Source organism: Ursus maritimus, unplaced genomic scaffold, assembly GCF_017311325.1.
Source record: "Ursus maritimus isolate PB19 unplaced genomic scaffold, ASM1731132v1 scaffold_32, whole genome shotgun sequence".
NCBI classification, from domain to species: domain Eukaryota; kingdom Metazoa; phylum Chordata; class Mammalia; order Carnivora; family Ursidae; genus Ursus; species Ursus maritimus.
Window position 1 is genome coordinate 9,569,337 of NW_024425786.1, and position 16,306 is coordinate 9,585,642.

The 16,306-nt window shown below is 43.6% G+C and overlaps 1 protein-coding gene across 2 annotated transcripts in view; it reads left to right on the forward strand.

The window, feature by feature from the left end:
* PDPN (podoplanin) overlaps positions 1-15,604 on the forward strand; it is a 28,734-nt gene extending 13,130 nt beyond the window's left edge. The window contains exons 2-6 of one of the 2 annotated variants that reach the window (XM_008694703.2): positions 5,831-5,961; positions 7,847-7,973; positions 12,187-12,225; positions 12,804-12,915; positions 13,898-15,604. In XM_008694703.2, the coding sequence (XP_008692925.1) occupies positions 5,831-5,961; positions 7,847-7,973; positions 12,187-12,225; positions 12,804-12,915; positions 13,898-13,904 (416 nt within the window). In that variant the 3' untranslated portion in view covers positions 13,905-15,604. The remainder of the gene's footprint in view (positions 1-5,830; positions 5,962-7,846; positions 7,974-12,186; positions 12,226-12,803; positions 12,916-13,897) is intronic. The other variant, XM_040645797.1, reaches the window with a different exon arrangement.
* Positions 15,605-16,306: the final 702 nt, after the last annotated feature.

The window sequence follows — 16,306 nt, forward strand, 5'->3', positions numbered from 1 at the left end:
AACTCTACCCCTGGAACTAATAATACACTATATGTTAATTGATTTTAAATTTAAAAAATTTTAAAGTGTAGCTAAAAAAATAAAAGTATCATTAAAACTCTATTATCTGAAAAATACAGTTAATTTAAAATAAATATCAAAAGGTGAAACATAAAAAAAAAATCAACTTTCCTGTTTCAAGATGAATGCCACGGAAGCTGCTTCTCCCACTGTCTGATCTTGAGGTTTCGAGTCAGCAGAAAGAGGACAGCGGGGAGCATCTCTCTCACGTGGACATGGAAACAGCAGAGGCTCTTGAACTTACGGAGGGCACATTTGTGGCTCTCTTAATAAAACAAGGGGGAAGTCCAGTAAAGGACTCAGCATTGCATAGTCAGTACATCCATTCATACCCGGAATGTTGTTTCTCCACAGAGCTGTAACAGGTGGGAAAATGAATTCTCAGCTCCAAGATTTTGCATTTATTTCTGAGTATTGGTAGGTGATGACTCTAGATACGTCCTGGCCATTACCTGTCTGCTTTTTTTGCCTTGCCACTTCACTGTCCTGGTGCAAGCGTCAGCCACTCCTGCCGGGACAGCAGGATAGCCCGAGTGGTCGCCCTGCTTCCGTCTGATCCCAGCGCCATCCCTGGTACACAAGCCCATTCACACAGCACTCCAGTAGATGTCATCTACTGGCTTCCCTTTGCACACCAGTTGAAAGGAGAACCCCACCAGACTGGCCCTGCACACCTCCTCGATCTCTTTTTTTCCATCCAGCCCCACTGACCGCTCTCTGTTTCTTGAGTGTGCACTGCCCCAAGCTCATTCTGGGCTTCCAGATTAGACCATGTCTTCCCATCTGGCGTCCACTTGCTCATTCAACAAATACTTACTGAGTGTCTCCTATGTGCCAGGTATTTTAGGCCAGGGGGACATTGAGGTGAACAGCCTTTACTGAGTTTCTGTTCTCATGGGACAGCCAGGTAGTGAAGACACAGCACGATGAGTGGTTGAGTACTCTGGCACGTGCGTGAGGGTGTGTGGCGGGAGGTACTGATTTCAGTGGGGAGTGGGGAAAGGCCTCCCCAAGAAAGTGCCCTTTGAGGACAGATCTCGGGGTGAAAGAAAGAGTGCTATCTTGAGATTTTCCTTGTTTGCTTGTTGCGAGTCCCCACCCCCACCCCCAACAGTACCCAAAACCATGAGGGACCTCACCTTGTTCACTCCTCCGTCTCTAGTGCCCAGAATGGGGCCCAGCACTTAGTAGGTGAGCAGGGAATATTTGGGGATATAGAGGTGAGCCTTGGGAAGGTTCCAGTCTTGATCACTGCTGCTGCCTTAATTTGCAGAGCAAGGGAGAGCTGCTGCTGGAAGGGAAAGAGGCACACTCTAGTATAGATTGTCACACCTGCCTGCTGTAATCTACCACGTCAGAAAGCTTAGTCCTAGAAGGGACTCGTTGGAGGAAACTGAGATTTTGGTTCCTAAATAATTGGACTGGAAGATTCTAACCAGATGGGATTTCATAGAAGGACATGTGATGGCAGAGGAAGCGGTTGCTTCTGACAACCAGGATTAGAATTTATGAAAGGAATGGGGGGGGGGCGGTGAAGAGGAAGGATGTCAGAACCCAGGGAGGAGCCAGGGGGCTTTCTGGCCCACTGTGGCCACAGTAGCACAAAAATGTCTTTTGTGGGGTTGGTGAGGACACAGATGAGCTGTTAAAACCTTTGGCTTTGTGTCTGCTCACTGACCAGGTGAACTAGGCAAATCATTTAATTCCCAATGTTAGACAATTATTCTGACACTTGTTTAAATGGTTGGAAGACTTTAAGACCATTGCAATAGGGGAGCGAGATAGGGGTTCATTTTTAAATACAGCAAAGATAGCTGGGGATTTATAACCAAGAAGCAGAGTATGTGGGGGAGGGGGATGGAAAAGTATGGAGAGAACACATCAAGGGTAGGGGGTGGTTCTTACGAAACTGGCTCAACAGGTTCTTGCTAAAGGCAGGCCTACCACTTGGACATCAAAGGTAGGGGATGGGGAATGTGGTCAGGCGGGAGCATTCTCTCTCAACTGACTTAGCAGGGTTCTTGCTGAAGCTAGACTCTTGCCAGGATGGACAGAGAAGCCCAGCTAGAATTTGGTCAAGGAGAGATCTTTGTCGGCCTCACTTTCCTAATCTGATAAAGGGGACAACGATGCCAGTGCAACCCACCCACGGGGCCATTTTGAAATGAAGTCAGTCAAAAAGTAATACACAAATAAACCCTATGTGGTGGTGGGGGGCTGGGGGGTGTTGTTATAAAGCTGGGCTTCCCACGTTAAATAGAACCTACAACTTGGAAAGCCCTCCATGCACTTCTGTCCAAGTAGCCCACTCTTCCTCCTCACTCTCTACACCCCTGCACCCATGGTACTGAATTCACTCAGCAGCAGTTAGCAGGCTTGAGGAGGAAGGGGGAGCAGATGGTGAGGGGAGCATAGATTTAGGAGTGGGTTCTGGGAGCAATCTATAGGCAGAGAGTGGTATGGAAGTGGGGGCAGGAGGCAATGTGCAAGCCATCTGAGCTGGGCCCTGTGCTGAAAGGTTGCTCCCAGGACCGCGATGTGGTATTTGAAAGAAGACATTTGTCTCAATCAATGAGAGCTAGTTTTGAAGCAGTTGGGGGAAAGAGGGCTTATTGGGACCTACTGGTCAATCTTTTGGGGGGAAATCAAATAGGATCCCCATTTTACATCATACTTCAAAAGAAACAAGACAAATAGAACTATTCAGTGTAAGAACAAAACCATAAGGACAATCTAGGTGAATATTCACATAAGCTTGAGGTCGGGTTTCTAAGTATGACATCAAAGGGGAAAACAAGCTTAATGCTTGATTAGGAGCTCAAGACTTAGAAAAGAGAGATGCAAATGCCAACTTATTTTAAAAAAAAGTGTTTGCAGCAGCTCTTACAAAGAATATATTCTTAAGGTACAAACACATACAAAACTATAAAAAAGATGAATACCATAAGAGAAAAATGGTCACAGAAGAGGAAAAAGACATTTTTAACGGCCAAAAAATAAATACTACAGTAACAGTTCTAAATTCTAAAATATTTTAAAAGAAAGGGGTCCCATAAAAATATGTAAACTGGAATAATTTTTTTTAGAGGGATCAGGCTTTAATGAGAACGTGAAAGTGATTCCCAATCAGCACTTTCAAACCCATAAACATCTCTTCAGTTCTTGCTTGTTCTTAAACTTGAGAACCTGAAGGTAAAATTGATTTATCGCATCTTCTCATGGTTAATACAACGTTTGGCCTAGCTTTGGGAAGAGTAACACCTACTCACAAATTCCAAAGCAAATGGATGGGTTGCCACCGTATTTGGAAACAGGAAAAGGTGTTCACGTGAGCATGAGGGTACCCGGGGCAGAACGGACACTGTTATTGTAGGTTCATCACTGCGCTTATGTAAACAGCTGTGTGTGTTGCCTGTGCACACACGTGTCTTCGGAGGAACAAAGAATCGGGGAATGGAGGCATCAATACACCATTTGAATTTCACCCGTCAAGGGAAAATGGGCGTCAATGGCTGGCTGGAAACTCAGGCAGCTGGGCTGGTAGGAACCCTTCACCCAGGAAAGCCTTCAACCCAAATAATAAGGGGGACAATTGAAGATCTCTTGTTAAAGATCAACTTTCCCATGGAGCAAAAAGAATGCCAGGGCAGTGAGACAAAAGCTACGCATCTGAATCATGAGTGTCATTCATAAAACACCCTTTGTCTATTCACGGTGATTTTAGTACTTGGCTCTGTGGGCCAAGTACAAGAAGGAATTTTTATCCAGTTATGCTTTCAATGAGCTGAACTTTCTATGAAAGAATTCAAACTGACTTTATTCAGCACTTGATATTTTCTTTTCAAAAGCAAGGGTGCTTCGTTTTGTGAGGTTGGAGGACGCCGTATAACACATTTCTGAGAAGCCTCCAGAAAACATGGCTAAAACTGATGATTTGTTAACTGTTCAAACCAGGAGGGGAAGAAAAGAAAACGGGATGGAGGGTGTGTGTGTGTGTGTGTGTGTGTGTGTGTGTGTGTTCAATAAGGACTACTTGCCTGGCAAAGGGGTATTTCCCCCTTGAGCTCAATAAATACATTCGACATTTGCCTAACACCACAGTCATAAATCCTGATGGGAGCCCATCGCTGCCCACCCCACCCCAGGGAGCCGCCAGCGGGGGAGTAAAACTATTTGCATGCACTGAGGTATTCGTTTATTGCGAACTGGTGAAAGCCATTTCCCCCCAGATGAAAAACTAAATGCATATGCTTAGGGAGCTCATCGAAAGCCATTGATCGACAGCACTGTTTTAGGACTCCAGATGCAAAGAGAAGGCTCACAGAACCAGTGAATTTACTCTTGAGACTTTCTCCCTCCATGCATCAGCAAAGAAGTTATGATCCAATATTAATTCGCTGTGCCTTTGGCTGGGCTTTCTAAGCATAGGGAGAAACAAGGTATCTTAAGGCAAGGACTGGATTGCTGACTTGAGCAGAGCCTGGATACAAACATCTACTCTTTAATTACACAACGAACTCTCTAAGCACCCTCTCCCTCTTGCTCCTGGGATGTGTATGCTTGCTTAGTTTGCAACTGTATTTAGCCATGGAGTTTCCAGAGCTACTCTGAGTACGGGGAAGGAGCCTGTGGCCAGTGATTCAGATTTTTAACTCATGAAAGGGTTATTTGATGAGCTGAGGTGATGCTCCTGCTTGGTCGTGATTCATCTGGATCGTTGCGACAGAGGTTAAAGAAAAGGCCACTGTTGCTATCTGTCCCGCTCCCCCCACTCCACCTTGGTGCGGGATTCAACCTGTTATCTCACTCCACCCATCCCCTGCTTCTCTGGGAACCTTTCCCATTGGTACAACAGGGTCATCCACTCAGTGTTAATGCAGAAAAGCCCGGGCCAAGGGCACTGAGGTCCCTTAGTAGCATAGCTCTCTGTGCACTAAGACTTCTGTTGGGTATCTTGGCACCGTTATGTACATTACTGACTCTCCCCCGTAGACATTAACCTCAACTATAAAATTAGAGGTTGACCTTACCTGTGAGGTCTGTGGTCAGAGCCTCTGGTTCCCATCATTCAAGGAGACTTCGGTCTCAAAATTAAATGGAGAACAAGCTTGATTTTTAAGAGATGGGATCCGCTTTGGGACATTCTGATTTGTTATGTTTAAGAAAGAGCCTGCAAACTGGTATTTTTAGAAATCTTTCCAGGTGACTCTAACTTAGAATTTTTAAAAAGATTTTATTTATTTATTTTTGCAAGAGAGAGACAGAGCATGAGTTGGGGGGGGGGGCAGAAGGAGATGCAGACTCCCCACTGAGCAGGGAGCCCCGTGCAGGACTCCATCCCAGGACACTGGGATCATGACCTGAGCTGAAGGCAGATGCTTAACCAACTGAGCCACCCAGGCTCCCTTAAATGATATTCGATTAACCCGAATGCACTAATTGATTGTATGAAATGGCACCCAGAAGAATCTGGTTCGTTACTGAAAAGGTGAGGCTTCTATACCCCTGACATCCTGCCACAGTGGGGAGAGGCTGGTGGCTTCACCATTTTGTACTTTGATCCCCCTTTGCTTTGCTATGGAGACAACCAGACCATTGCCTATGACAGAGGTGCAGCAAGGAGAATGTGGTAAGCTTCACAAATGACACCCCCGCCCCTAAAAGTAATCCCTAAAAGAAATGGTAAAGAAAATAATCTGATTGTAGCTGGTCAGTTAGGTCTGCCCACACAATTTCTACCTTAAGCCCTGACCCAGTCTTTCTTTTTTAGCCAGCACAGTCCGGCCAGAAGATGACATAACACCAGGTGTAGAAGATAACATGGTGACCCTAGGTGTAGAAGATAACATGGTGACGGCAGGTACCAGCGAAGAGCCTTATGAGTCTGGCTTAACAGCTGCGGTGAGTGTTCAAGAAGAGGGGCGTTTGCTCCATAGGCATGCAATCATAGGCAAGGATATTTTATGACCGTCTTATTTCACTTAGCATAATATCCTTATGGTTTATCCATGTGAAAATGTCCTTCCTTTTTTTTTTTTTAAGATTTTATTTATTTATTCAACAGAGATAGAGACAGCCAGCGAGAGAGGGAACACAAGCAGGGGGAGTGGGAGAGGAAGAAGCAGGCTCATAGTGGAGGAACCTGATGTGGGGCTCGATCCCACAATGCCGGGATCACGCCCTGAGCCGAAGGCAGATGCTTAACCGCTGTGCCACCCAGGCGCCCCAATGTCCTTCCTTTTTAAGGCTGATTATTCCATTGTACGTCTGCACCACATTTTGTATATCTGTTCACCGGTCATTAGGCATTTGGGTTGCTTCCAACTCTTGGCTATTGTGAAGAGCACTACTGTAGAAATGGATGTGCCAATACCTCTTCCAGACCTTGTTTTCAATCAGGTATATACCCAGAACTGGGATTAATAGGTCATATGGTAGTTCTAGTTTTCATTATTTTGAGGAACCTCCATACTGTTTCCTGTAGTGGTTGCACCATTTTACAATCCCACAGTGCACAAGGGTTTCAGTTTCTCTACCTTCTTGCCAATACATTATTTTCTGTTCTTTTGAGAGTTGTTATCTTAATAGGTATGAGGTCATAATCTCATTGCGGTTTTAATTTGTATTTCTCTAGGGATACTGAGCATCTTTCATATGCTTATTGACAATTGTATATCATCTTTGGGGAAAGGTCTATGCAAGTCCCTTTGCCCATTTTTGTTTGTTTGTTTGTTTGTTTGTTTTGAGAGAGAGAGTGTGGGCTTGCAAGCTGGGGGGAGGGGCAGAGAGAGAGGGAGAATCTTAAGCAGGCTCCACTCTCAGCATGGGGTACAATGCAGGACTTGATCTCATGACCCTGAGGTCATGACGTGAGCCAAAATCAAGAGTCAGACACTCAACCAACTGAGCCACCTAGGTGTCCCCTTTTAGCCCATTTTGAATCAAGCTATTGGATTTTTGTTGTTAAGCTGTGGAAGCTCTTCATACCCTTATCAGATATATGATTGGCAAATATTATCTCCCATTCCCTAGGTTGTTTTTTACTCTGCTGATTGTGTCCTGTGATGCATAAAGTTTTTAAGTTTAATGTGGTCCCACTCATTTAATTTTGGTTTTGTCGCCTGTGCTCACTGGCATATTTGTCGAATGCTACCTTGGCATGAACTTTGGAGTCACGGAATCACTTTCAAGTCTTCTTGCTTGTTGGCTGTGTGAGTTTGGGCATGTTGTCTAATCTCTCTAGGCCTCGTTCAGACTATAGGACTAATAATAGGAGTTACTTTGCAGGGTTGTTTATGGAGTAAGTGAGAAGGTCTTTAAAGGTCCTAGCACACAGTAAGCGCTCAATAAAGGCCAGTTATTACTCCAATTGGTGGAGGGAGGGCATTGAAAGATGATACAACATAATATGTACCAAATAAATATGGGGAAAATACCATTCAAAACAGGGAATGCCATTCAAGTTCAAGAGAGAGAAAGAATTAAAGCCTAGTGACCTGGTATTTTTTGAAGAATGAAGACCCCATGAAATCAATTTTTAAGATTAGATTAGATTAATCAGTTTAGTCATGCTAAATATTTGGTATTTATTTCTGGAGTGCATTTGGTTTCATTCCTGTCCCTACTCTGTCGTTTCTGTTTGTTTGTTTTCTTGTTTCCACTTTATAAATTTATGTCACATTTTATATATTTATGTCACTTTAAATCCTTTTCTATTGTAAGTTTGAGTATATATTTTAAAACATTAGATTTTATTTCTCTTTTGCCTCATTTCTTTCTCTAATAGGTGCCAATAAATAGAGAGGGTGTAACAGACCTTCGCTTAGAGGATAGGACGACCGAAAGCACAGTCCGTGCCGAAGAAGAAAGCCAGAGCACCACAACCTTGAACGTAGTGACTAGTCACCCCACAGGTAAGAAAACCAGTTGCCCCCAATAGGTGTTGATCTTCCAACAATATCCACCCACAAATCTACCAACAAATACCCACCCACAAATCTAATGATTAGTAGGGCACGTACTGGAATGCTAAGAGTGAGTTCTAAACCAAGCCTTATGTGCTGGGTTCAGAATTCAGTTCATAGTGTTGCTCAGTTGAATTTGATTTATTGGGTTGCTGAACACAGCTCTCCCCTTTGAATGACAAGTAATTGATAATGTCTCCACAAGGGCAAGTTAGCTACTTGTGTCATGTTGTTGATGGTAAGTTGATACAATGTTACGCTAAGACCTTTGTGTTGATACCCAAGAGTGGAAACCTTGACCAACCTATGTAAGTTGTAATAGACTCTATACTTATATTTACCATCTCACACTGAGTTCATGTCTGTACACATGGAAAAAGAAATTCTAAACCAGTCTTACCAGGTTTGGCGGCTGCACTTTGATTCATAGTTGGCACCTGCAGCAGTGTAAAAGGAACACTGTCTTGGGTCTTCGCCATTATTTGAGGTGTAGACCATCACTGAGAATGAGGAAAAATCATTGCCATTATAGCTTAGCAATAGAAAGAGATAGCCTCCTATTTCTAGAGCTTTCTTAAGAGAAATGCAGTTGTTTGGGATTTTTATTTTAAAATTGCCTTATTTTGTAGTATATGGGGTGGGAGAGGAAAAAAAACAAATCCTCCTATAACTGCAATGAGTGCTTGCTAATGAGCAATTTTAAAGATTTTATTTATTTATGTGAGAGAGAGAGAGAGAAAGAGAGATAGCCAGAAAGAACATGAGTGAGGGAGGGATGGAGGGAAAGGGAGAAGCACGCATTGAGTGGGGATCCCCACACGGGGCCCAATCCCAGGACCCCAAGACCTGAGCCAGAGGCAGACGCTCAACCAACTGAGGTACTCAGGCACCCCGCTAACAAGCATTTTTATATAAAATTATATATTATTTTATCTAGATAGGCGTTTCCATCTTTAAATGAAAGTAAACATAAAGACCTTGCCTAAATCAATGGTTCCTCAAATCAGTTATGTATCTGAACACCTAGAAAGTTACTTTATTGCTCAATATACATTTCTAGACCCAATCACCACTCTGGTTTTAAAAACTCTATAGCACTTTGGAGGATTTTTTTAAAAATTGCTTTATATTTGGGACACATGGCTAGTTCAGGTTGGTGGAGCATGTGAGTCTTGATCTCAGGGTCATGAGTTTGAGTCCCACATTGGGCATGGAGCCTATTTTAAAAATGATTTTTTAAAATTGCATTATATTTGTACACACAGCGTCCATAGCAGCATCATTCACAATAGCTAAAGCATGATAGCAACTCAGGTGTCCATCAACAGATAAATGAATAAATAAAATGTGGTATATACACTTAATGGACTGTTATTCATCCCTTAAAGAGAAGCACATTCTGACACCTGCTACAATATGCATGAAGCTTGAGGACATCACGCTAAGTGGAATAAACCAGTCACCCAAAGAGAACTACTATATAATTCCACTTCTATGAGTCAAATTCACAGGGACAGAAAGTAAGATGGTGGGTGCCAGGGGGTCGGGAGTTAGTGTTTAATGAGTATGCTGTGTCCGTTTTGTGAGATGGGAAGAGTCCTAAAGCTGGATGGTGGTGATGGTTGCACAAGAATGAATGTGTTTCATGCCACTGAACTATTAAAAAATGGTGAGGACAGTAAGTTTTATGTTATGTGTATTTTACCACAATGGGGGTGGGAAGCTTTATGAAGTGCTTTGAAAATAAAGCCTAAAGGTTACTCTGAAATGCTGAAGAAATGGTGAATATTTAAACACCAGATAGAGGGGTGCCTGGGTGGCTCAGTCGTTAAGCGTCTGCCTTCAGCTCAGGGCGTGATCCCAGAGTCCTGGGATCGAGCCCCACGTCAGGATCCTCTGCTGGGAGCCTGCTTCTTCCTCTCCCACTCCCCCTACCTGTGTTCCCTCTCTCGCTGGCTGTCTCTCTCTCTCTGGCAAATAAATAAATAAAATCTTAAACAACAAAAAAAAAATAATAAACACCAGATAGAACCAAACAGGGCTAAGCAAAGAAAGAATCATCAATATAATTGGTCATTGGAAAACATTTCAGAATTCTGGAGAAGAATTGATCATTTGTGAAATGAGTTGACAGCTCATTAGCTGCTGAAAATGGAGTGTTCCAAGTTGAGTATTCTTCCCATCATACCAGGATACCTCTCCTATTCCTTTAAAACAAAAATCTCAATTCTCTGGCAAAAACACATGATTCCTCTCCTGCCCTGTCTCCTGCCCCACCCTGTCACAAAAAGTGTGACTTAGGGCACATTTCCACATAATACGTCAGTGTCCCAAGAAATTTTCACATGTGAGTTAAAATGGAATTATAAGCACTTGGTTTTTTAAGAGGTGATTTTATTAGGGCAGCAGATGTCTTTCCCATGAAACACCCAAGTACGATGATGTTCACGTGTATGACGCACTCTCATGACTACGGTCAGTATAATTGGGCTGGAGCTAAGGAGGATAGAACTAATAAGCTCTAATTTGGTAATGAATCTTCCACATTTTTTGGTAATATGTTTTCTGACCAGTGTTGTCACTGATGGTGAGAATGATGTGTTATAAGTCTGGAAATCAACAGCCGCCATGTTAGGATGTGTTTTGACCTTCTTCTACTGGTAGCTGGCAGCCAAAGGAATGACATTTTAGGAGTGATTCCATGATATATTTGTTCTGGGCTGGCCTCAGACCCACCAGTCTTTGAACCATTTTTTTTTTTTTTTTAATCATGGGATAGCACCATCAGCTTGAGCTCCATGTAAATGCTCCAGAGCCATGGCTTCAACTCATGCTGGCAGAGCTGGGTTCAGGAACCCTTATCCTAGGGCCATCTTGAAAAGGTGCCTTTTTTTGAAGAGAGTCTTGGTACAAAGACTTCTTTCAAATCCATGCATTAGAAAAAGTAAGCATCTTGTAGATGATGCTTTCACCTTTGATTTGAAAAGCTCTTGGTTATCTGTAGTATTTGCACGTTGTGAACCACAGTTCTACGGTGGGACCTGATTGACTTCTCTCTGTCGTCCCATTAAATGAAAGCCTCTTGACTTTTCTCCATCTGCAAACCAGGTAAACGACCACCAGCCAAAGGAGTTAAGGACTTGGTATGCAAAGAAGGTGATGGGAAAAACAAAACCCACCAAAAACGTTCACTTTTATTTTTATTATTATTTTTTAAAGATTTTATTTATTTATTTGACAGAGATAGAGACAGCCAGCGAGAGAGGGAACACAAGCAGGGGGAGTGGGAGAGGAAGAGCAGGCTCCCAGCAGAGGAGCCTGATGTGGGGCTCGATCCCATAACGCCGGGATCACGCCCTGAGCCGAAGGCAGGCGCTTAACTGCTGTGCCACCCAGGCGCCCCAAAACGTTCACTTTTAAATAGGCAGTGTGTAAAATTATCTGAAAGAAACTCACAACTTTATTGCTTACTTACTGTAAGTTGATAACTCAAACCCATGGGACAGGTAAATGAGAATATTCACATTGTAACTATTGGACTATGTTAGGCTGCAGAGAGAAATCCTGACATAACAGTGACATAAACACAAAGGGTATATTCCCTCATTAAACTTAGCTGGGCATATCACTGCCTTATAAGACATGGATTTTGCTACTAAAGAAAAAGCAGGGAACTGATATCACAAGACGAATCACAGTCTGGGCCCCATCTGCCAGAATTAGAGTATATTGCTCTCAAAATAAAATCCTTCAAAATAAACGTTATCGCAGTGGATGAGTTTTCTATGGTCTTGACATTGGACCAAGAATCAACAGCCTTGGCTTCTTTTGTTACCTAAACCTCTGAGACTTTTTGGACATTCCTATAGGTCAATTTCCCTGACTCTGCTCTCTAAAGTAGATGAGAAAAAAGTAAGGTACACCAAAGTATTATGGAACCATAGGTGTGAAGAAACGTTCGGAAATTCAGTAATAATAGTTTTGAAGACAGAATCCTGTCGGAGCTTGCTTAAAAATCCTCTGATCCACTTTATTTAAGAAATTATATTCTTTGCTTGTGTCTTGCTACCTTCCACTTAGGGTAAATTCATCTTTTGCCAATTGTTAAATTACAGTTATTATATCCTAATAATTCTGTATCATTACATCTCTTTCTTTACAGAGAAAGTAGGTGAAGACACAGAGACAACAGTTGAGAAAGGTAGGCTAGATTTTGTTATCAAAGTATTCTTATGGGAGTTTTTAAAAAAATATTTCTTTGAAGCTAATCTTTTAAGGAATTACATTCTTTCCTGGATTGTAGTCAACAAGAGCGGTATACAGAACCCTCTGAGAACAAGTTTCAAACCTCTTCTAAGAGAGAAAAGAAAATTGCCTGTATTTGAAAATATGCAAACCACAAATGAGTCTAGTCACTTAATGACAGCCATGGAGAATGGTGTCATATCACAATTTATTGTTATGAAGAATGAAAGTAAGGGCTCATTTAATCCAGCATACAAACACTACCTAATAATTAACAGTGAAGCCACCCAGCATGAACGGTATGCTTGATAGATTCTGAGACCCAGGAATTTTTCCATTCATAAGGGGAGGGGATGAGAGTAGCCCAAATTTCATCTCTTCTAAGTCAACTCCCACTGAATAAGGAGAAGCAAATTAGAACATGATTTGCTCTCTTCAGTGGGGCAGGGCAGGGGTATTGTTTATAAATGACACATTTTATCACAAGCATATCATTTCTCTGGGGCTCATGCTTTTTTTTCCCTCCTCATTCAGATGGCCTGGCAACAGTGACCCTGGTTGGAATTATAGTTGGAGTCTTACTAGCCATTGGATTCATTGGTGGGATCATCATTGTGGTTGCTCGAAAAATGTCAGGAAGGTACTCGTAAGTAAATAACTTATACCCATGTGGTAGGTAAATGAGAGCAGTCATATCTAGAACTCCAACCTTTGAGCTAATAGAAACCTAAATAAGGATCATGTTCAGGGATGTCTGGGTGCCTCGGTGGGTGGAACATGCAACTCTTGATCTCGGGGTTGTGAGTTTGAGCCCCGCATTGGGTTGTAGAGTTTACTTTTTAAAAAGTCATTTTTAGAAGCCCCTTACCTCTGTGAGGACTACGTCTGAAGTTTCCCCAGGAAAACAGGTATCTACTTGGTCCTTCTTAGATTCCAAGAGAAGAGAGTTAGAGCCAGAGATGGCTTTTGAGTTGACTCCTACTGAGAGCTAACCAAATTTGACCTCTTGTCCTCATTTTTCAACGAACTGAACTTGAAAGAAAACCCAAACCAAGTTTCAACTTGTTACCTAATTGCCCGGCTCCCAGTCATCAGAGGGAGGGAGCTGGCTCTCAGCAAAGCATCCATTGCAGAGCCCGGACACCATTCTGATGAGAATTCTTCTGGTGGTGGGGTCCCCTCCCTCCACTCCTGCCCTGCACATACGCACACGCATGGTAGTGAACTTCTAGCAGTGATTATTGACGAAGGGAAGGAGTTCTTTCTCTTTATGAAAATTCAGAAGATTCAAATTCATAACCAGAGGAACACTTTTTCTTATTTCTGTTCGGGAGAGGATATATAATAGGGGGTGGGGGTGGCAGAGAGGACAAGTGCTATATAACTGGGGGTTGAGGGACACAGCCCACGAGACAGTCGCAGATTTATGTGTTTGGAAATGCCTGGGAACCTGACCCTGGCTGTGTGAGGGCCAGGCATGCAGGAGGAGTGAGCGCGGAGAGGAGAAGAGCTCCAGGTTCCAGAATTACAAGATTTGTACAAAAGGACAATAGAACCATGACTCACAGGATCACTATTTACAGTGCCAGTAAGAGAAGTGACAGTCACCTTTTTCATTGTTTTCACAGGCCCTAAAGAGCTGAAGAATTGTGCCCTTCTACCAACACATTTAAAAGAGAGTTTCCGACTTCCCCATCCCTGAGCACATGGGAGAAGATGACCCGTGGAAATCACTTGGCAATCCCACTCCAAATCCATGGTGATCCCTCCACTCACCAAAAGTAACCCAAGGAAAGACATTCACAAGACTTGCTCCTCTAAGCATTTGTCTTTTGAAAATATTTTTAAATATAAATTTTGTAAAAGATGATTTAAAAGACAAAATGCATAGAAAATGGAGCAAAGCCATGTACACTGATTTGTAACTAAGACAATATAATTTAATCGATGTTAGAAATTATAATCCTGTCTCCGTTCTGACCATTGTGTTATTGTTAAAATGCAATCGAGTCTGGAAATATTTATACCAACGGAGTCCTTGAGTTTAGTGCCAGGTTCGTAAGTGGCATAAGCTTGTGCAATCTCCTCGCTGTTGAAATGTACACATTCCAGTCTAGGCTGGACTGTTTTTAAAGCCCAATTTCATGTGAATAATTAAGTAGAAAATCTGAACTTGTATAATATGTAATGAACAACTGCCTTTCACCGGCCCAGATAAATCATTTCAAAGGCACCCATGTTAGATTATAAACAGGAAGTCTATAGTTTGGAGAAGGGATTTTGTTTCTCACAATCAGGTCATCGGGCAGGCTCTAGGCTGGCTTATTGCCTTCTCCAGCGATGACTTGGCGACTCAGAGATTTGCTCCTACCTGCCGCCTCCTCTTCTCTTGCCCCAGAGCTCCTGGGGCAGCCTTTCTTCTTTCCAGGACCTAAGCCCTTCAGACTGGCTGCTTTGTTCTGGAATATGGAAGTCTTAGCCCTGGATGCCAGGGAGACTGCTGGAGGCCCAACGGCGCCCGAGGCCCAGCTGTTCCAGACACCAAGAGCCATGGTGGTCCCCAAACAGAAGGAAACCCTGTGTGTCCCTCTGGCCTGATTACTTTCTGCCTCCGAGCAAACATGTGGGACACAAAAATAATCCTGTAAGAGAAATTTTAAGAAAGCAGGTGGATTTAAAGCCTGGACGTAAAAATAAAAGAAATTCCCAGTCTTCGTGACACGTACCACACACTTCCGTGGGGTCATCGTTGAAAAGATATCAAAGTAAAGGAGTCCACGCTGCCATCTGGGGTGGGCACCACCCAGCTCAGCACATTTCTTCCCGTAGGTCGGCTGACTTCTTTTTCCCCAAACACAAAGATTTATACTGAGCAGGCTCTGTCACGGTTGTGGTTGTGCAGGTCTGCTATGCTCTCAACGTGTACAAAAAAGTAAACTATCCTTTGGAAAAGCACCGCCCATTCCTCTCTTTCTTGCAGCAACGCGGGGATGTTAAACAGCCTGCCCTTCTGTTACACAAGTCCAGCTGGTCCACCAACCCAGGGTCCATATTGGAACACCCGCTGATTGAGAGAAGGGGCTCTAGAAGGGCTTAGTGTGCTTACGTATCCTTCTGTTCCATCGCTTAGATTCCTGAACAGGAGTCAGGGACAAAGTCCGTTTTGTCTTTTGTGTCCCTTCTTTTTTTCTCTCACTGTGAACAATAACCGTCCGCCCCAAGTCATACACTGGACCCGCCACCTGCTGGGACAGGACTGTGGGTTTCTTGGTCACATCTGTGTTGGTGCTCAATGCAGTGTAGACGTGTTTTAAAATAAAACAGATGATTGCGTATAACAATGAGTCAGACCTCTGATTGGAAAGATCCCATCTGGGTCACACTTCAGAACAGCTCCAGATTAGATTATCAGTTATGGAAACATCTGCCTCTTCACTTGATCGGGAAGGAATTGTAAGTGGTTACAGGAAAACCTCCACTGGAAAGAAATACAACTACGTCTTTGACGTAGGGCTCTGCCAAAGTGGAGAGGTGAAGGTCACGCTGAGGAATGGGATGAGACTTCTTTTGCCCTCTGATCTCAAAGGGTTAACAAGGTCTTGCCTGGCTCCTGATTTCCCTGCACTGGATTGGAGCCGGGTCAGGGAGCCATTATACCTGCTCCTGACAGTCCTGGGCAGCCTGTCCCTCCGGAATTCCTGCTCCGGGGACATCTCACTGCCCCCTGGCCCTCGGCTGCAAGTGCTCTGCCTGGTCTAACAGAAAACTAGCCATGTCCACCTAGCCCCAGAGACAGAGAAAGACAACAGGGCTCTCAGCTAGGTCAAGTGCACAGTCACCCCCTTACCCGCTCCCCCTGCAAGAGAACCGCCCCGCCCGCTCATGGAGCTGCCAGGGCTGCTGCAAGTTCAAGGGAACAACTGCGTCTGCTCTCCCATCAGAGGTGCCTGGGAGCAGGCATGCTTAAGTTAACTGTGCCAGACGAAAGCCTCGTTTTACCCCCTGCCCCGCCCCCCTCTTTGTTTCAATCCAGGAGA